This window comes from Anopheles arabiensis, chromosome 3 (genome assembly GCF_016920715.1).
Source record: "Anopheles arabiensis isolate DONGOLA chromosome 3, AaraD3, whole genome shotgun sequence".
Taxonomy (NCBI): Eukaryota; Metazoa; Arthropoda; class Insecta; order Diptera; family Culicidae; genus Anopheles; species Anopheles arabiensis.
Genome location: NC_053518.1, coordinates 33,308,266 through 33,330,567, shown reverse-complemented (window position 1 = coordinate 33,330,567; position 22,302 = coordinate 33,308,266). Strand labels below are relative to the sequence as shown.

At 44.4% G+C, this 22,302-nt stretch overlaps 1 protein-coding gene across 4 annotated transcripts in view; it reads right to left on the bottom strand.

Annotated features, from left to right (window-relative positions):
• Window positions 1-6,281: 6,281 nt before the first annotated feature.
• Window positions 6,282-22,302, bottom strand: part of LOC120901509 (probable G-protein coupled receptor Mth-like 1) — a 153,079-nt gene continuing 137,058 nt past the window's right edge. For 3 of the 4 annotated variants that reach the window (XM_040309517.1, XM_040309516.1, XM_040309518.1), the window contains exons 6-8: window positions 13,347-13,485; window positions 8,444-8,645; window positions 6,282-7,221 (exon numbers count right to left, since the gene is read on the bottom strand). In XM_040309517.1, the coding sequence (XP_040165451.1) occupies window positions 7,030-7,221; window positions 8,444-8,645; window positions 13,347-13,485 (533 nt within the window). In that variant the 3' untranslated portion in view covers window positions 6,282-7,029. The remainder of the gene's footprint in view (window positions 7,222-8,443; window positions 8,646-13,346; window positions 13,486-22,302) is intronic. The other variant, XM_040309519.1, reaches the window with a different exon arrangement.

The window sequence follows — 22,302 nt, the reverse complement described above, 5'->3', positions numbered from 1 at the left end:
AGATTGTCATCTAATCATGCAATCAACTAATGACTGCACTTTGAGGAGCAATTAAAGCTGCGCCAACAAGTACAAGAACAAGCAAAAAAGGGTCATAAAACAAGGGCCTGTTTTATCATTTAAAAAAAATACACATACAAAAAAATCGAACATGTGTTTAGCGTGTTGCGTTATTGTGAAACACGCTTCGGTTCCAAAATCCAACACACAAACGGTCACACCGTGACGACCTTAGTTTTTTGCAGTTTTTTTTTTGCTTACCCAAAATCTTGCACCCCATTTGACCCAGCTGCAACAAATACTTCCTCTGCCGTGATGATGGATACCGAAGCGGCTTTACGTATGCGGCCTGCTCGCCCAGGGCTCACCAATTTCCCAACGGCCAAGGCCGTCCGTTTTCGCCCCCCATATGTGTATTTGCATTCGGACACGTGTGTACGCATACATACATATGTGTTGGCGACCAATTTCATGGCTTCCCCATGAAGGGGGGAGGGGGTAAGCAAAGGAAAGCCTCCCCAAATGAAGTTCATCTTTGCAAGCCCCGTTTGCGTTTGGTTACTCATGGGCGGCGTTGTAGCACCACGGTAACCTTGGTGCACGGAAAGTGTAACTGTATGCAAAAACAAAGCCACCTGTGGGTGCGCGAGTCAACCCACGGAGGGTTGATGATGGGGCTGCCATGTTTTGCTTTACTTTCGCCCCGCGCCGCACCTGGGGCATTTTGTTTGGCCGCTTTTGTGGACAGTGGTGGTTGTAGCTGTTGTTGGTGGAATTTGGGGAAATTCCGCGAATTGTCAGGCCCTCTCTCTACGCATCGGCAAGTTGGTAAGTGCTTTAAAAGAAATGTTTCATTTCCATTCAGCTCCAAAAGATTCGAGCAAAGGAATTACCATAAGAGTAAGCGGCGTCTTTGGCTAGTGTCAGTCGGGGGGTTACAATGGACATTCTCTCACAGCCTACTGATAAAAAGAAAAACATTGTACGGGTCGATATGGAAGAGTTTTCTCAGTCTATTTTATCATACCGTAATGCCTTTTACGATTCCACCAGACCACCTGGCCTCAGCGAGCTCAAAAGGGGACTGTTATCGGTCGATGACCACTAAAGGGCATCTGGGATATGGAGGTTGGGGGAAAAGGCCCTACGCAGTTGATGCAGTTGAAGAGAACCATATCGAAAAATCGCTTTGAAATCGTAAAAGAAAAAGCCTTTTCTATTCCTGATTTGAATATTAATTTAAAAGAAAGTCATTTAAATAAGAAATTATCGTCCAGCAGTTCAAGCTCCTGTGTGGTGAGATCAGTTACAGCACGGCCATGTACCATTAAAGTTTCAGTTCGAATCTTGATCGGATCTAGAAGGGGGTGATCCGCGCGCGCTCATCAAAATTTAGAATTTTATCAAACAACAATCTAAGACACTTAAAATCGAGAACACTCTTCCTCTCTCTCTAATCCAAGTAGGTCAAAACTAAGCTGATATATTACACAGTAACTAACACGGCACCCTGATGATGGTTGTTGTCGTGATGTCATCCTTTCTATGGTGATTACGAGCACTTTCGTGATCAATGACTGTGTGACCACATGTGGTACCACAAAGGTGAATTACTGCTTTCTCTCCCCGTGGCTTATGAGTAGTGACCTCCGCGCTCAAGACGGGCAAAGAGCTAACCCAACCCACAGATAGTGAATCATCCCACTAAATTCAGCAACGGAGAGGAAAAACCCTCTTTCTGCAATCAACCTGTGCGTCAAACCACTCACGCAACACGTTACTACTTCAATCAGCGCTAAACGCACCAACACACACGCGCACACGGACGGACAGTCCGCTTTATGTAGTGTAATTCCCGGCAGTTATTATGCTAATTGTACGGTGTGTGTGTGTGTGTGTGTGTGTGTGTGTGTGTGTGTGTGTGTCGCGCAAGTGCCGCGCCAAACCAACCGTCGTCGTCGGCGTCATCGCGCGCACGTTGACTTATGTCATGCGACGCAATGGCTTTCTTCCATGGCACACTCCGCTCACCGCATGACGGATGCATAATTACTCACACACCAACCAAGCAACAACGATAGAGCCACGTGTGTGTGTGACTGTGTGCATTCATTGCGTTTCTGAGCCCATCGGTAGCAGTGGTCAGGATGGCGCCAGCGAAAGGAGTGCGCACAAGATGACAACTTGATTGCCATTTTGCTGGACAATCTGCCAGTGGAGGGGGGGAGAGGATTTGCGTTTTTTCCTTCCCTCCCGCTCCTCCCCCCCCCTCTCCACCCCGATTACGTAAAGGGAGGGATTGGAGGAGGGTTAGCAAAACGTGGAGCATCATTTACACGCGATAAAGTTCCGGGAAGCAGTCGCCTTGCAAGTCGTCGTCGCCGGGCCCTTCTAACCATTTCTTACGCGTGTGTCAATCATGTTAGATTGGGCGTGTGTTTTGTTCGATGGCGAAGAAAGGGGGCAGGTGGCAGGTGGCCCAGAGATGGTGTAATGCGAACATGTCATGATTTAAAATTGATAAGATGATTTAACGATGCGTTGATAGTGCTTTAAAGTGATGTACTACATTGTTGCGTAAGAAGACTTACCTTTCTTAGCCAATTTTTCCTACTTTCTTCGGATATTCTTCAAAGTGGCGAGATGTGTTAATGTGTTTATTTGAACACATTAGGGCAATTAATTTAAATATTAGAATAAGGAATCAAATTGGGGTTTTGCAGCTTTGCATAAGCTTAGAGGTTCAAGCAACCCTTCGGCAGCCTTTAAGCAGCATTGAAGCTGACTTTTTAAGCAAACATCAAAACCGGATCCGGAATCACATGATTCTCTCGGTTGTTCTTGAAAATTACAATTCATTGTCAACAATTTGGGATCAATTTCTACTATTCCTTACAATTTTCATTAAAAAGTACAAAATATCTAATACATTCGTAAAGGTTCTGACAAATAGAGAGCATCCCACACAAAAGAAATTAATTAAAATCTATATTTTCGGATGTTTTAGTACAACATGAATAGCAAAGCAAAAACCAACACCCACACTCCATGCAGTGTTTGTTGTTTTTTTTCTATTCTCTTTATTTTCCATCTACACAGTTCCACGCACTTGTTCCTCCTACATTTTGCCACCGATAATACGTGTATAGTTTAAAGGGGGGAAGGGAGGGAGTTCCTCAGTGTATAGCTTTATTGCGCTTATTGTATTGAATGTTAAAACGGCATCGTAAACTGCACAATATAAGCACACTTCGCAGCCGGGCCAGTTCTTCTCTACTTATGTTCCGATCGTTTTTCGAATTTTGTAAATTGTTCCAAAAAAGAAAACCCCCTCTACCTCAAACAAACACACACGCGAGAGCGCATTCTTCGCAGCCGCAATAATATCGCATTAACACCTAGTATATGGTTCGATTTATAAGACGCTATATTGTGGTATTGTGACATCGGTTAACGCTACTTTACAGCTGTTTTGTATTTGCGAGTGATGAGATGAAAATGGGGGAAATTCTGGTTTTGTTTTTGTTATTGTGATTATAATGTTATAAAGTTGTGTGACACTGACAACGTTAAGGTGGAAGAATGCAAATGGCATTATCTAGGTGCACAGCAGCTTGTCTGGTTTCAAAGCTGCACATTGAAAAAGGGGTTTTAAAGATCCAAGACTGCCCTGCTTGTGGCAGGTGGCAGGATGTTCCGAAACGTAGCAAAATGTATGTTATCCATCGCATCAAGGGGTGAACAAGATTAATGCTAAAACAGTAGTTGCCTAGCGACCAGCTACGACCAACCAGTTGCTAGCTCGCTCGCTCGCTCGCTCGCTTGCTGCTCCGGATCGATTTATTTAAGCAACGACCAATGTCCTGTTCCTCCTTTCTACGCCCTTCTCAATGTTCCGCTGTGAAACAGACAGAACAAAAATACTGATACTGCTACTGGTGTGCGCTTTTCGCCTTGTTTTTTTTTTGCATATGTTACTGCTATTTATCACCCTATTGCCGGATTAGTACATCTATCGCGTGAATTGATTAACTACGCTTTTTAGCTTAATTGGAGAGGAAAGTTTAATTGATTCGGCTGCATTTGCTGCTGCTGCCAGTTCGCTCCTGTTTGTTTGTTTGTTTTGCGCCGATGCTTCGATGCCTGCTTCGATTATGCAAAATCCCAATTCTATCCCAGCTCCATGTGCTGCGGTGTGAGCGGGTGTGAGTATAGGAAAGTTCAAGGAAAGCTTCTTCCATCTTCGCTTTAGAACCGTTTCCTGTTGCGTTTTCTCGCTATTTTATATCGCATTATTTTCAATTTAATTGGGAGGAAAAAATGCTCTACTGTAGAAGATTTTTTTATGTGAAATGTTTCTATTGTGGATTATGAACGTTAACGTCTGATTCTGATTGAAATATGTAACGGCTATTCATTTGTAATTGTGATTTCGATTGTGAAACTGTGTTTTTTAAATGTATTTGTAAATCTCTACGTATGACTTCAATGTGTGCAGTTCCGGTGGGCGGCTTGTTTATTACGTTTTTTTATTCGTTTATTAATTTCTAATAATTTTCCGTTTTTCTTTATTTCATTTTGCTTGCTTCGCGACACAAAAAATGTACCGATTTTTTTGATTTCCGATCGTTCCGTTTTGGCATAAAATTTTGTAAACGTTTCTAAAACGTGTAGAATACACACACAAAAAAACCGATACCGATTCCGAATTGTTACTCCCCTTTGCTGCTCCCGCTGCTTTCGACCGTAAATTGCTCTAATTTCGTATTATTTGCGTTATTGTTTTCCCATTTGTTTTGTTTTGTTTCTCGCTGTTATATGTTCAGCAATAGTATAATAGTTTAATTACCTTTAATGCACACGTTCTTTATACTCGTGCTTGTATGCGTATGTGTATATAGTTTAAAAAGGACACGATTATCAAACACGGCGCGTTTAAATACATATTGGTTTTAACTGTGTTGTGTTACATTCGACTTGAAACAATCGCCCCTACCCACGATCACTTGAGAACTTGGCTTCAGATGGATCAGTCAAAACCGAGGAGATGAAAACGAAGAGAACAATTTGCCCCGTTTTTTGTTTGTTGATGCTGGAAGCTGAATGTATAACTCATTCGAATCAAAGTTTTATACACTATTTACATAAATACACATTGTGTTACAGCAAATGAGTGGTGGAGCGCGTGAAGGGAGTCATATAAGGTGTGTTAAGTAATTAATACTCTTCGTCTACAAGTCTAAAAGACACATGTTACACAGTGGCTGACATGAGGCTGCCACAAAACCTTCGCTAGAAAGAAACGCAAACGGACTTATAAACTTAAGTAAAGCTCAGTAAATAATGCTTCGAAAATCGCCTTTTTTCTCTCCAAATTAAATTTGTTGGAAATGAAAACAAAGCAAAAGCAACGCTACCTGTGAAGCTACCGGAGTAATAGGGGCAGTAGGGCAGTGTTTTGGGTGTTTAACATAACAATAACTAAACTCAATATATATATATATATATATATATATATATATATATATATATATATATATATATATATATATATATATATATATATATATATATATATATATATATATACCGTACAGGCTAATGCATTCTTGTGCGACAGTGTTGTCGTTGGCCTGGGCCTGGCAGAGGGACTGCCCTTCTCCAATGCCTCCCTCCCCCTTTTGGGCCTAGCAACAGCTAAAACTAATGTCATAACATAAAATGTACACAACGGCGTGATCATCTCTCGATCGTAACGCGCTTCCCCATGCCTTCGCATAACTCAAATTGGCTCCTTCTTCTCCTGTTCTGTTCGGTTCTCCTTGTATGCAGGGACACTTTTTTGGGATTTCGATTTTTGGCAATCATTCTACACTACTTATTACAACAAAAGAAAGTCGATCATAACTGTCGATCAAATTCGAGGTTCGAGGCATCATCGTGCTTAGTATACGTCTTCTCTGTAGCTACGTTGTTTTTTTAAATTAAAAATTGTTAATGTTAATTGCTAATCCCTATACTAAGAATGCGTATTTGTTGTGTGGCAGAGGCTTCAAGCGTCCGTTTCAAAAAAGGGGGAGCCATATGGAGAGAACTGTCAATTTAACCCCATCATCACCTTCGATGATCAGTCTTCATTATTGATGTTCAATTGACTTCCATTCAACGTGTTCGTTCTCCCTCCCAAACAGACTCCCCTTTAAAGAAAGGATTGTTTGTGCCTGAAGCCGCCTGTTGCCTATTTAGCATGGTTTAGCATGAACTTGGTATGAGTGAGAGAATGAGTGTCGAAACATGACTGATTTTATTAAATATTAATTATTATCCGTATTAGTATATGTGTACTTGCATCCTTTGCTCCCTGGCTTGTTTGTTTGTTTGTTTGTTCACAGTACAACACAGGGGCTCTCCGTTCAAGTCCTTCAAGTATGTAGGCGATCTATGTATTTATGTATACTTTTTCTACAAACTATTAGCGTGAAGGTAAGCGAACTGCTCGGGGTGGAAAATGGAACCAGAAACAAAACAACTTTAAGTGTGTTTTTTGGCTGGTCCAAGTGTACTCAACACTTCCTCCCCACATTAAACCCAGCTTCAAATTCGGCTTCGTAATTCGCTACGAATACTCTGCACAGTCTTCCCCAAAAGTCTTCCCAGTGATTAAATTAAATATTTTTCCACGCTCCTCCCCACAAATACACACACATCCACGAGAGGATCATATTGCTGAGAGGATGATTTGCTAATCGCACGCGACCCGCTGTTGATATCTTAAGGATGAGGAGGATGAGGATGATGATGGATGATAAAAACACTATTTTCCGACCATTTCGCGTACATTTGGGCACGCATTTGGCCATCGTCGATTACCGGTTGCTTTCGACACATCTTGGTGGCATCTTCGTCGTTAGAAGTTTAGGTGTGTGTGTATGAGTTTTTGGTCCGCTTAGCTGTGTGATCCCCGCATCAATCCCGTCTCCGTCGATTATGTGCAGTGGTCTACCCTTACCCACAGGCCCCGGGGACAGCTCAGCAGACCGTTTCCATCGGCACCCGGTTGGAGGTGGTGGTGGTCGTGTTGTTCGTGCAGGTGTTGTTCGTGATGGATTCGCCCATCGAGGGCAGCCCGTGCGACGAGCTGGAGTGCTGCGGACCGTGCGTGGTGTTCGTGAACGAGCGGCCCGTTTTCGAGTTCCACAAGCGCTTCATGGCGGCCCAGACCTATGAGGGGGAGATAAGGGGAAAAACACGATGGCCGCAGGACGGGGAAAAAAGACGGAAAAATGGGAATAGTTATAAATTGTGATTTTATTTTCGCATGCCTAAAATTAGGATAATGAATATGAATGTGCATCGCAACCGGGAGAAGGGGTTTCTCGCGGTGCTTTTGTTTTTCCTCACAGGACATTAGTTTTGTGACCTATGCTGCCCTATTTCACTCGACTGCACCGTGCAGGTGTGAAGAGGATGAGTGTGTGCATTATGCTGTTATAAGCTTTGCGGAGTTTTGTTTTTATTTCTCTCTCGTTTGCTTCCTGTTTGTGCCAAAGTTACTCTTCCAGCAGAGGAAGACAGCTCCAATTGTCAGTCAACTAGGCAGAACAAGGCTTCGCTTCGGTTGGCTTTACGACGCCAGGGCGGTAAAGGTTAATTTCGGTTCGTCCGTCCGTCTGACGGACGGCGATGGTCGGACGCCGCTCTAACCACCATCGATCGTGTCCGGAGCCATCCGCAGATGACACCGGTGCCAAATGAGATTTTGTGGTTTTGAGCTTTCGCTCTCTGTCTCTCTATGCTTCCAAAGGGCAAAGGAGACGTTGGTGGAGCGTTAACAATGGAGCCGCCACCATCAGTCGGAAGCGCTAGTTTGTTTCGCGGTTCGCAAAAGGTGAAACGGTTGGTTGTTGATAATATTATAGAAGTGAAAATAGATGTATTGGTAAGCGTGTCTTGTGCTAGTTTTGGACCATCAAAGAGCTATTTGCTATGTTTTGGATTTTGAAAATAACTACAAAATAGTAAAATACCCTAAGACAGTGTTTTAAGACGGTTAAAATGTTTAGAGGTTTAGGATTCATTTTATGGGGAAAATACTAAGTTAAAAATAATTGCAAATTATTCTCTCAACTTCATTAAAGTACTATTTTTTCAGTTTTGCAATTTAAAATAAATCAAGCAAAATTATTAAATGCCTTTCTTTGCTCTTACTATTAGCACGCTAACCTATCAAACTGCTGCGTAGCGTAACGGACTGCTTCTTCAGCAGGTTCAACCTTTCCATGCTCTTCTTGCTGCTAACAACAAGCAGCGCTGGAAGAGAAACTCCTTTCGACTGGCGATAATAATAATAAAAAAAACACACACACACCCACAGCTAAAGTTCGATCGATGATTATCGACCTGAAGGCAGCAGAAGGTAAAGCAGAAGTCAGCAGAAACTTACCTGCGGTTGACAGCCGACGACGATAAAGATGAAGACGCCCTGCAGCGCGTTGATCAGATCGGTCACGATCCAGATGTAGTTCGGGCCGCCGACGGCCCAGGAGATGACGTCCGCCACCCAGGTGACACCCATCACGACCACCAGCTTGAGGCAGACGCGCCCCAGCGCGGCACTGTAAGAGGGAGAAGAAACCAAACCGCGGCTAAGCATACCACATGGAGAGAGAGAAAGAGAGAGAGAGAAAGAGAGGGAGAGAGGGGAAGAGAGAGGGCAAACAAAGAGAGGGAGAGAGAAAGAAGGGGGTTGGTGGGTCATTAAATCATGCCAGAAACGAAACATAACGCACGCACAGAACACATACACACATTCACCATGAAAGGACGTAACATATTCCCGTTTTTTTTGCTTATTCTAACCGGACCGAACAACAACACAGAAGGGGGGAGATACTCTAACTACGTCATGTTCTACAGATACACAGAACCACACACACAGGCGGGGAAAGCACATAAGTCCAAATTTCCACAACAGCACATTCCATCCCGACCCTCCCGAATGGGGAATTAAAAAGTGCACCAAAAATGGCCACAATTCAGTTGGCTGGAGGAAACATGCAAAGCGCGTCCCCAATGCATGGGAGGTAATGTGGCATGTGGCCATTTTGCCATATTTTTTACGCCAACTACACATCGCGTCGCAAGTCCTCATATTCCTCGTGGTCTGGGTACAAGGTACCCTGCAGCAGCCCTATTTATTAGTAGAGCAAAACCTGCCCGCTCGCTACTCGTTGGCCACCATTGCTCTGTGGCGTGTGTTTTATTTTATTACCATTTTACTATTAGATTTATCACTCGTCTGTCGTCTTGCGCACCACCCCCCGCCCAGAGTTGGTTGCCCTGGTAACCGAGATCGGCGCAAAGTACCGCGCCGGTGCACTATCGTCCTTATTCCGCCTTTTGCAGAATGCAGATTCGGAAGACAGAAGTGGCAGACAGAAAGCGGGGGAAAAAGGTTGCTTTCTACCAACAGATAAAACACAGCACAACACAAGCATTCTCTCCACACAAATGGATTTCCGCCACAAGGAGCAGCACAACGACGGTGTACCGAAAAAAAATAGCGCAAAAAATGTTGCAATAAATCCTCGTAAAGAGGGCGAGAGGGAGAAATAGACAGACAGACACAGGAAAGAACTATCGCCCGCAATGATACAGATTTTTGTACTTGCCGACTCGTAGCGCCAGGCCTTGTACCGAGGCCTATGTACACACACCGTAGGTGGTCGACTTTTCCGGCCTCGTTGTGTCGCGGCCCAAGAGCCCACCCAGGCGGGGAGGAAAACTGTCCCATCGTTCATCCCCAGCCAGCACCTTCCTCTCTCGCACAAACACTGGAGCAAATTGGCCTCAGCTTTCGTGTCTTTTGCTAAACAGGAGGGCAACCGGGGGAAAAGCCTTACCCCATTTTTACTTCTGGGAGTTCATTACCAAGGCCGAGCGTTGGATTTGCTGGGTGAAAAGGCAGGCGAGATTGAACGTAGACACACTCACCGCTTGCACCAATAAATCTATATTCACCACGACGGGAAACCTGACACGAGATAAACGTACAGCGTACAGTCTCTCGCGATCTTTGAAGCGCACTTGTGCCCTTGACAACTGCCAGGTGGCCACTCGACCCAATCGAACTCACCGAGTAATCAGTGTGTGTGTGTGTAATTGAACGATTGATGTGATGAAAACTGCTGATGAAATTAAATTCAAACAATTCTCCCCATTTCGGGGGAAAGCCTGGTAATACGCCGCGTTGTCATGGCAGTTTATCGTCGTGAAGTCCGATTTATGTCGGCGGGCAGGTTCGAACGCTTGTCGTCGACCGTGTCCCCTTCCCAGGGTGTCCTTTAAGGTATAGAGATTTGTTAACAACCTGGACCGGAGGGTCGGAGATTTAATTGGAAAACAACATCCTCCATCCCGTGAGGCAGAACGACAGATTGACCTGGTCGTTAGGCGTTCTCTTGAAGTCTTCCGTTCTGCAGAGGAGATCAAATTTCACTTGCACTTTGTTTATGAATGAAACCTCTCCATTCTTTTGTTGTTTTCGTGGGCAAGCTTTCAAATTGTTGTCTTTGTAGTTGCTACAGAATAAAAGCATAAAAATCTCTCCATGTTTCCACTGTTTGCGCATAACTCTAGAAGAACGTGCTCCCTAATGATGTGGCTTGGTTTGTCTCTCTTTGTCTCTGTTTAAGGACATGTGAGCAAGTACATTTGAAGCTTTCTTGCTTCGTGTTTTCCAAGCACTGGAAATAAAATTAGAAACCAATTGTTTTGTACCGTTTTTTTTCATGGATTTTTCCTTCAGTTTCTTGCGCTAATTGATCTTGATTCATTTGCTGAAAGTGCATCTTGCTTGGGCTGGATGCAGTTCAACCTCTCTTTTTGCAGCATTCGTTTTCCTTCACTCAAGGTGAACATTGAAAACAATGTGAATAAAAAGTGAGTAGAATGTGCCAGCTAGTGCACTTTTTTGGGTAATCGTTTAAAAGTTTCCTTTCATTTCCTTTCGCGGAATCGGCTTGAGACGGATGCCTCAATTAGGAAACTGTTCTTTTTCCCCTGCTGCATTCTGAGATGACGTTGAGAGGCTCCTTCATTTGAGGATGAGTTTCTTTTCTACGATATCTAGAGTGGCTCTTCTAATGCGGCAAAGCATCAGTTCCATTTCCTTCGCTTCATTGCAATTTTAACATCCTTTTAATTTGATTTCAATTTTAGATTTACGAATGGTGCCAAATTACACTGCCGACCTTCTCCAAAACTGTATCGAAGAACGTACACATTGATAAAGTGGCAATTTATTGTTCATGTGACAGTAAAACATTGCCTTCTCAAGCACGAGGCAAAACGGAGAGGGAATGAGGTAATTGTACCTAATTAAACAATTTCTCCTCTCAGATTTACGACATCACATTCCAGTGTTTACCGGGGTGTGGTGTACGAATTCTATCGAGCAACAATCGAGCGGAAATTTTCCTCTCCAGCGGAAAAAAAACTCAAAGTCTATGCTATAATGAAAAGTAGAAAACTTTGGCTGCGCTTCCACCGGCACTGGAGAGGTCCTTGAAATGATTTTCATCGAGTGCCAAATGAAGGCATAAAAACACAGCAGGCACACACCCACACATACCAAACACTCGGGTTAGGGAGGATTTTAATTATTTTCCACCCGTTTTGATGCTCCTGTGCACACTGGAGTGGTTTTAGGTACTTGTCGGGGTACTAAGTGTGTGTAGCGGAGGAGATGATGACCTCAGATTCCCTTTTTGCTGGGTTTTATTTTTTCGGAGGTCGAAGTTTTGGACCACTCGATCCATGCGCCCGGAAATGAGGTTGAGCGCGCGCGTAATGGGATCAGTTTTTCGGTTCCTTATTCTACCTTCTCGGAACGGAAAATCGCTCCACCAGTCGTCTATGAGGATATCCGCTGTGTCCGGTTGTACAAATTTGTTATAAATCGAAAATTGCTTTCGACTGGGGGCACGTTAAAATGTGCTGACCCATATATACGGAGAAGTAGGGGAGCTTGAAAGAGAAAGCTTAACTAGTCTTTCTCGCTCTCGCTCTCTCTCTACTTCCGGGGGAAAGGAAAAGCAAACGTTTTCCAACTCTAGTGTGTTTAACATCCGATTTAAGTGGCTGCCACCGCTACTTTTCTGCTGATTGAACGCTTTTTGCCCGTTCTGCTGGATGGGGGAGAGAGAAAATCGAACGTGAACATGGCGTTTCGTGTACCGCAAACCAGCAGCAGCAGCAACACAGCTAGTCGTCGCTCTGCGAGTGAAGTTTGCAAAAGTGATTTTCCGAACCGTTTTTGGAGCTCATGCTTTATACCACCAACGGAGGATTCTTAATGGAAACTAATATTTGAACAACGCCAGCGACAAATTATGATCGCGAAAGGTGGACGACGACAACCACCAGCGTCGTGCGATTTTGCCGGGGGAAAACTACTCGTTCGCGTTCGTGAACGAGAATATATAGCCCACCATTTATATTGGTTTGCTATGGGAGCTCATGGTCGCCGGTTTTGGTTGTCTTCGCACCGATAAAACTCTTTGGAACATATAAAGCAGGCAAGAAAAATGGGCATTAATTTGGAGATAATATTTTTAAAATGGCAATTCGTTGAGCATTTTATAGAAATTAAGGAGCTTGAAATGTCATATTTTTTCATTCCTATAGTGGATCAGTGCCCGATACATTGAATGAAACGTTTTGGAAAGAAATACGAGGTCCAATTCTGTCGGTATTCTTTAAATAAGATATCAATTTGACTTTGATATCCCTGAGGCACCTTGGAAAAGAACAAACAATGTTTGAATCTTTGCCAAATATGCTCTCATGTCTAAGAATTTGAACATTAAAGAGTATTTGAAGAATCAAACATGTATCTTCGGTTATCAAAATTTCCCAAAATTCTTAGTGCTTACTAATATTTGCCCAAAATCCTTCTGTTTCATCCACTTACTCTAAATCCCAGAGCATTCGACAAGCTGTTGTGATGGATAATGAATAACGTCTTCGTGAGGTCCTGTCAAACGTTCTCAAATTCCAACAAAAGCATCCCGTTAATAGCATTAACACAGTTCATATTTTGATCAGTACAGTATGTGTCCGTATGTACGAGATCGTGGTGTGTTAGTGTTCGTTTCATTGCATTAGTACTGCTAGTACTCAACTACTCGGGGTAAGATCTCTAGCAGATCCTACCCGTGACGCTACAGCGATTAACCACAGACAGGGGAAGCAACAAGTGAAGGCTAGTTACGGATAGAATTATAGACGGGAAAGAGTCGCGAAGAAAGAAAACGATAACCCAAATTGGTGCCCAAGAGTCTTACCGTTCCGTCGTAGACTTGACATCGTCCCGCTTCCATAGGCCACAGGTCAGCTGGCGGGCGGTCGAGGCGAACAGTAGCAAATTGATGCCGAGCAGGATGCCGATCGGGCCGAAGAAGTAGGTCAGCATTTCCATATTACCTGTGAGGTGATGAGATGAAGGAGAAGCAAAGAAAACGCAATGAACATAATGTGCTGACACATGTGAGCAAAAGATCGTACGGAAAGATCCACATACACACAAACACACAAGCTGTATAAATGTTATGCACGCACGACCCACAGACGGATCTGTCCCCCGTCTCCGGGACCTTGCCCCCGAGGCGATTTGATGTAATCCAAGGACCAACCCATCATTAATGGATCAACAACGGCGGCGCTGCTTCCCCCCGGAGGCCGCTCGTGCTCATCTCGCGCCCGTGTGTGAAGAAGCAAGGTGCAAGTCAGCAGCGCACACACCTTTTTCTGGGGTGTGTGTACGTTTCTTTCGTGGAGATGGATTTTGTTTTGATGATGGAGACTTGGAGTTTGAAGTTGGCTCAAAACTGGGCCAAATCAGTTGCTTCGCGTCAGCCCCGGTGTTAAATCATTTATTATGGGCAATGAAATAAGCATTAATGTCATCGCGGGGATGTAGTCTGACAGCGACCAACTTGCCAACTTCGAAGCGTTGATGTCCAATGAACAGCAAACTGAATCATCGATTTGAAATTGACTGGTCTTGGAAATGCTGGTGCTTAATTTTATACCGAAAATACAAACGCCACACAATAAATGAACTCAACCGTATAATTTGATTGTATCGTATAATCCTGCCCAGTTCCACTCCAGACACTGGGAACAACATAGGGAGACGGACTCCAGACACACAACACAACAGTGTATCTCATTGTCTGATGGCAATAAATTTGCAGTATTGACTCTCTTCTACGTCCTCTCGTGGCAATCCCCGGGCAGAGTCGGTGGATATTGAAGTGGATTAGATTTGTCCGTTCCGATAAACGACACCGAGTGCTCCCGGATACACCGACCCGTTGCAAGAGAACGACAAAGAGAACCCTAGCCCGGAAAAGTCTACAATGTAAAGCGGGAACTGCCGGGAAAGAAAAACACAGTAGAACACAAACCAACAAAAAACACCGTTGAAAGATACGCGTTGAAAGAACGAGAAAATAGAACGCTTCCAACAGCGGGTTTTAACGACTGCCGGGTACGAAGGACGTGCGCGATTCCATCGATCGTCACAGCAACTGCTGTTAATTGATGAAACAAAGATACCCATCGACAATGTATGGTGAAGGATAGTATATTTCCGCTTTTTCTCCGGTAGGAGGATGTGTGCAAATATTTACATTTTATCGACAAAGCGGCAAAAGGAATTTTAAATTAACGATTTTCCCCGTCCCATCCTTCTTTCGCGTCTCTGTTTCCGTGCATTATTTGTACTGAAAGTAGACTCTATCACTCTGTCTCCGTGTGCACCTGTTGTTGACGATGGGAAGGATATCGCATTTCTTCGCCAATACTTTTCCCACTTATCCTAGCGCTCTGTAGAGCAGTTCCTCGGCCAAGCCTCACGTTCCAATCGGTTCACCATTCTAGTTGAGTTCGAGGAAAATCGAAATGCTGCTCTGCCTTCACCTTCACGGAACGGTGCCGGCGAATTGTTGTGGGACTGGGAAATAGAGGAATTCCATGCAGGATCTCTTCACTGCTTTCACATTATTTTTGATAAAAGGTGCCTTTAGTCGTGCCACTGAGGGGAGTAGTGCCAAGGTGGACATTTTCCCGGTGTTCCGGTGGGTGGCGTCAGTGAATGGAACTAACGGGAATTTTATGCTACTTTATGGCAGTTGCTAGGACGACCCAAAACCGGGCACGTGCAGCGATCCTGTTGGACCCGTCTCCGTGGCAACAATTGAAGAACGGAGAAGATGTAGCAATTCCAGTTGGTTGGAAAACTTGTCACAAAAGCGATCATTCGATAAAAATAGATTGTAATGTAGCTATCGTGTGATAAATTGGAGTTGGTGGGAGTTTAGTGGCATTTTTTCGGAAAATGTTTGTGCCGTGAGGAGTACAATTATTGTTAAGATTTGTGAGACAACCAGTGCTTTTTTCTACAGCCATAGGTCTTGTTCAACTGATCGTAGAAATATGTTTGAAATTTGGGAATTGCATGTTCACAAAGCTATTAGAAATGAATTTGAAGCTTGAAATGGTATTAAGCCACCTTATCAAGGGAAGAAAGCGCGCAAACTCCAAGGCAACATTGTTACGGATCCAGGACAAGGAGAGCTGTGTCTGTCTCGTTTCCTGTTTCCTGTCGCTGACGGCAATGCCAATACATAAATCAAATCGTCTATCGATTTCTATGCTAAAGCCACCAACCCACCCATTATGGTGTCTGTCAGGTGGTGGGCATCGTTGTAGCTTGGACCAAGCACAAATACCCACAGTGTGCGCACCGCGTACAACCAAGGATTACATTGTCCGTGTGCTTGCCGGACGATAAGAAAACCTCTCCAGGCGACATTTCACTGTTTTCTTCCTCAATAGCCTGTGTACATTGCCGCTGAGGTATAAGTGAAAGTGCGCGCACATGGTACACATAAATTTGCACGCTGTTTTTCGCTGTTTTCATCGTTCAATCATCCATTCCCTGAGGAGGGGATTGGCAGGTTGCTTTAGATCAATTCTCCGCGTGCGCGCACACCTAAGTCTATATCGGTTTCACGCCTTTAGCCACAGGTCGAACTTTTTGAAACACTTGCGCACCCCTCCTGTGTAGACTCTTCTTCCCACCCACTCGAGCAGTGTCGGCCAAAACTCGAACCTGATCGGGAAAGCTGACCACGCATTACTTTCATGTTCAAGGTCCGGGGCACATGCTGGCCAGATCTGTGCGATCGTTGCATGCTCTGTTCCATGATTAATTCGATACATAGTCAAAGCGCTTGCGAACGTAGGACGACGATCTCGTCCGTCCCGAACATCCAACCATCGATCATCAGAGCTCAGAGATCAGAGAGCCAGCTGTCAATCTGAACCGATCGCGCCGATACGTCGCCTGACTTCGTCCGCTCTCTCTCTCTCTGTAAATAAATCCATCTGGACAACACTCCACTTGTTTCACCGCCGTTCGCAATATGATTCGTTCCACATTTTTTCCTCCTCCCATAATGGGTGGAAATTCGACACCCAACTTCACGCTTCTTTAAGTCGCCCGATTTTCGCGTCACCTCCGCGACAGTCCGTTGATAGGTAATGGCCCGGAGGCTATTTTCAACACTTTCGGCTCATTTATCTACGCCCTTGATTTGGATTATGATTTTGTTTCGTTGCTTTTTGGTCGAAAGATATCAAATCTGAACAAAAAATAAGTCAATTTCAAGGCTAAATCTTAGCCGGCTCACCGTGTATGGTGCGCGGGACGAGAGCGTTTAGGGCGCGTTGAACACAATTTGGGCACCAAAAAAACTGGAAAATAATCCATTAATAGTCACTCGTACGACTTATTAAGGTGCGACACAGTTTTGGAAGCCTAATTTCGGATGGCTTCTGTTACGCTTTGGAAAGAGTTGGTTATCACATGGTGACAGCGAGTGGCATTGATTTTTCATCCCTGACTTAATTATGTGCATAGATAGATGACACTCTCTCCTCGCCCGACAGTTGAAATGGAAACTTCCAAAAACACACACAAACACGGTAGCAGTAGGGCCTCACTTTTTGGAGTGTAAAAATCGGAAGGAATCCACCCATTTGGGCTGTCTGTGCTGTCGCAGACGACAAACGGCCATGATTGATTATACCCCGGATGATGGTGATGATGCGGACGTTGAAATGTGGAGCAGTTGGTCAGTGAATGGCCTCCGGAGGTGTACTCTCAAACGCTTCCAGTGTTTTTTGTTGTTTTGTAGGCCTTTAATCCGAACGAACAAACGCAAATGGCGAGAGGTTAGGAGGAGGTTTAATTTATTATTCAAAGTGCGCTCCCCGGTGCGCTGTGGTCGAACGTCGAGGAAGTTCTCACGATGGACATATATCGGAGACCGGGATCGGTTCTCGGTAGCGAAACCGGATGGGACTGATAATTTAATTAGCGTTTCTCCAACAAACACACCACACCCAACGCTGGGAAGGAGCCTTAGCCTTAACTTTGTAGGTTAGTTTCCTTGTGTTTGCTGCACGTTTAAGGCCTAATAAACGGCAATGGGTTGTTTTCGGTTCAATTCGAACAAGACGACCTTGGCAAAGGTGTATCGAACTGACGGCCACTCCAAGTCCAAGGCGCGCATCGTTAGGCAGCAGCACGAGATTCTTCGCCCGAGGCGATGCGCAAAGAACAGTAACTCTTGGTCCATCATTATCGTCAAACCCTGCGCTGTGCAGTAAAAACAGTGCATAGTATTCCAGTATTCCATTAACGTTACCCTCTCGCGGTTGAGCGTTAATCGAAAATGAAGTTTAATGAAGCGAAAGTCGTCGCGCGATCAAGCGGCGGAGCTGTGTTCGTTCCGCAGAACGAATGGAATAGCAAGCAATTGCCGCAATGATCGCCGCAGGGCATTAGAAACGACGCAAGGATTGTCCTCCTCGAAGACTCGAAGGTGGCACAAGTGACCCAATTCCAAGGGCAGAGAAGGAGAGAGAGCAAACTTAAAAAGTAATCGCCAAACTTATTGCGCGGTAACAAAACGCACTGTTAATACACCGTGTGTGTTTGTGTTTTTCTTACTTTAAGCTCCACAGGACAAAAAGAGTGTCCACATCCCCCCCCCCCCCCCCCCCCCCCCCCGGAACGTACACTAATGATTCTCGAGTGACGGGAAGGAACGCAATTTTTATTACCATCACCGTTCGTCGCTGTTGTCGTCGTTGGTGTTTCTTCCATCGGGAGCGGATTTGACGTTGCAACCTTCATTCCTCCTAACAAAAAAATCCCAGGAAAACAATTACCAACCGTTCGATGAATGATTTAGTACCCCTGCACGAAAGAAAGTGAAGGTGGCGTAGTAGTAGTAAAGGTGAGTTTTCTATGAAAGGTTCATGCCTTTGGCTGATAATTCAAAACAGCTTCCGCGTAGCATAGCAAGGTTCCTTTCGCTCCGCCATGACGGCGGCGGCTACTGGTGGTGGAGTGGTCCTTTCACTTTTCCCCCCCATTCCATTCCAATCAAGCACGCCGGAAACGAATTTGACTGACTAATAAAGAGAGCAATTGAGTGATTGACAGAATAATGAAAGAAAGAAGGTGCGCATTTGGGGCTGGCAGTGTGAGAGGTAGCAACGAACGCACAGTTTCCGTTCAATTTCAAGCTCAATATTGTTGGGATTGATTGGTTATTTTGTGCACTAAAAACTCAATTAGAAAATCCTGTTCATTTTCAGTTGTTGGCAAATTTCTTGTTTAAAATTGTGTTTAAATTTCAACTGACATAAAACATGCAACATCAACTGTCTCTTCCTAATGGTCAGCTACTGTCCTCGACTATCTTCGAAGTCGTGCTGTCATCGAACTGTAGACTTTATAAGCTGCATCCAGCCTCAATTGCATCGACCAGTAGCGTCCAGTAGCGTCCCTGTCTACATGTTGTCATATTTACTTATTTATTTACCGGACACCCGACCACGCCAATACATCCCACTGGTACAACATGCAGGTTGGACATACGAAACGGGGAACGATTATCCAGACAGGTGCTCCTGTGCACTGTACTTGCGGGGTTTTGTTGAAACATGGTAACCGTACACCCCGTTTGCCATAAAATGTGTCATTCTGTCGAACGAAAGCGCGTGTTTCGCGAGGGCGGTGGCGCAGTGTTTGCGCGAAACATGCACGACCCCTGCCTGCGTGTGTGTGTTTACCACGCATATTGGCATCCAACATCGAGCACGTGGAATGGGTGGTGGTGAAAAGCGTTTTATTTATTTGACGCTATACATATTTTCAATTAAACAAACGCCCTCTCACAGACGTGCCGTGGCTTATGCCTTCCTTTGCTAGCGTCTGGTTGGGAGTCGCACAGGAACGGTCTTGAGGGATTTATCAAATAAATTACCCTAACAACGGGCAACGACACTCAAATGCCGTACCATACGTGGGCTTTTGCCAACTGTAGAGTCAACAAACTGGTCTCATTTAAATGATCCCAAATGGTTTACTTTTAAAATAACGTTCTCTAAGTTATTTTTAATATCCAATCGTTGGCCAATTAAATTGTACGTGAAGACGAATTAAAACAATCGCTTGGTGGATCGATCAAACCAACACGTTTGCAGCAGCGCCAATACTGTGCGTGCATTGAACTTCCGTGCCATTTTCTCAAACGAAGAAGTAGTTTGTTGTGGGCAGACGGGTAGGGCGTCATTAATTATAAGTTTAATTGAATCAAACACTGCAACATTGCAATGCAATGCGTGACCGGGCGTGCTTAGAATGCAATTAGGATGCACTTTAGTGAGGAAGAGGAGGAAGTAGAAATAGTTCAAGAGTCGTTGCACAATTATCGTCACGAATCGGTCAACCGTTTTACACAAATAGACGATTTCAACGCAAACACATGGGAAATAATTCTTAAAGCGGAACAGTGTCCAACAAACAAAGAGCTCGGACAGTGTGTGATGATTAATGTGAATGATTCTAATGGAATGTAGGACTAAGATACAGGTGTTGCTTCTTCCAACACGCAACTCAAATGTTCATTTAATTTGTCAAATCCCAACCACTTGCCAATGGTTGTATCCTTCGTGATAAGACATAATCCTTCTTCTTCTTGGAGAGCGCTCCATTTCCTTTCACTTCCACACTTTGTTCTTCAGCATAACATAATGGATAGTGCCGATTAGTGATGTTGTGCCGCACGTGTGTGTGTGCGAGAGAGATGCCGCTGAGCTCAAAAACTAATATTTAGCATTGATACAGAGCAGCGTGTCATAATTCACAGCTTCTCGTTAACAGTCGAATGCAACGTGGGGTGGGCAAAGGATTGGAGCATAAATCGTGTTGCGGAGTAACAAGATCGCACGATAACCGGGCGTGCTGAGCGGAGCTCGCATAAACTAACGGGAAAACAGCGACAGCAGCCACCACCCGGCCCGAAAAGAGCAGTTCATAGACGAACGTGTGTGTGTGTGAATGTATGCTCACACATCATCGACCCTTGCGCAGGTACCGCGATGATGCTGTTTCCGAGAATCCTCCCGCTAACGTTAATAGTTCAATAGAGAGAGAAGTAAAAAAAAACGCATCCACCAAACAACAAAACACAACGGAGCCGGTACGCATCTCCGCTGGCCGGCTTGGAGCGGCGTGAATCTGTATTTTCCACCCGCCGGGAAGCCGCAAGGAAACGGGCCGGGTGGCCCTATGGACCGGCACCGGCTAAACGTCTAAACGAAGTAAAATTTATGGGCCAAACTGCGGGTCGTCCATAAATCAACTCGAGCCGCAACCCCAACCCATCCAGCGGTCGGTCGACATGCTGCGGTTCTTGCGGGGCTGCGTTTGCAAACTTTTGCCGCCAAAGGGAAGAAGCCCGACTCCGATCGGTCTGCAGACACTATGGTTAGGCTTTTTTTTGTTGTTGGAGGCATTGGTGGACTTCGACCACGATTTGCGCAACGGTTAGAAACAATGTTTGGGACTTTTCTGTTGATGCGTTTCTGCGCTGTTTTTCCTATTATTTTGGCATTCCAACACCGAGGTCGGCGGGGTGATCGTAATCGAGCATCAAGTAGGGAGAATTTCTCTCTTATCACGAACGGTCAGGTCTGGGCTGGGGGGAGAAGGCCAAACGCCAAAAGGTCGCGGCTATCCCTCGAAACGGGACAAGGCAAGTAAGGCCGCACCAATTAGGCGCGCTTGCCGTAGAGTTAGTTTCATAGCTTCGTAGAATTGGCGACACAGTCAAAACAGAGACAGAAGAGAAAAAACTCTCGACATCTCTTCAGCCGTTAATCCTAAACCTTCGGCGGCCTAAACCCGGTAAAGAGTAGGAAACGAAAAGTGCCGCAGGATAAAGAAAGGAACGAAATGATGAAGGGGCGACAGCAAAAAGTAAAAACAACAGTTATCTTCATTACAAATTCGCGAACATTACCACGGATGGGTGCCACACTCGGCCAAGCGTGCTTGTCCCGGAGGGTGAATTTTCATTTCCCCTTCAAGTGCAAGTCTCGCTGCAACCAGCCGGTACTGTTTTATCTTGTGGAACCCTTACTTTTTAGCGTTTTTTGTTTGCTGTAACGTAGATAGTGTAATCTTTCCATCTGTCAATGCTTAAGCACTGGACAGGTTGGTGAGGGTTGGAAAATTGGATGGTAGGTCAAGATCAATATTTTTGCACACTGCTTGCCCCGTTCCAGATGTTGCTTATCTCGTCTCGAGTTGTTGAGGGAAGTGTCTTTTCTTTAAAGTTCATATTAGGGTGATGGTGTAAAGATTACAGATGTGTCCTCTACGAGCAAGGGGACTAGAAAGTTGGTACATAGGAAACGGTATCTTAAAAAAGGTTTAAAATATCGCTTCTTATCGATCAATTATAGCACGATAGCTTATTTTTTATGGCAAAAATCAAGGTTAATGCAACAAGTTAAACTACACTTGAAATTTGATAGTAATTGAACCATCTAAACCATATCAAAAAGTAAAAATTTGATGTTTTACGTTGCGTATTTCAATCAAGGAGCTGCAGTTTTGTAAAATAAGTAATCAAAAGATGCCATAAAAATATATGTATAAACCTTGCCAGCAATCATCTCTTTGGGTTAAACGTGACATTAAATGCAATGTCTTCACAATGTCCTAAATAGACAATTACTTGCAAAATACATTTCCTAATTATTCTATGCATCGATTGCAATTAAATCCCTTGTACGACGCATACATTATGAAAAGCCTTTGAATTGTTACACAAATGCATAATTTAAATCACAGTTTTATAGGAAAATATT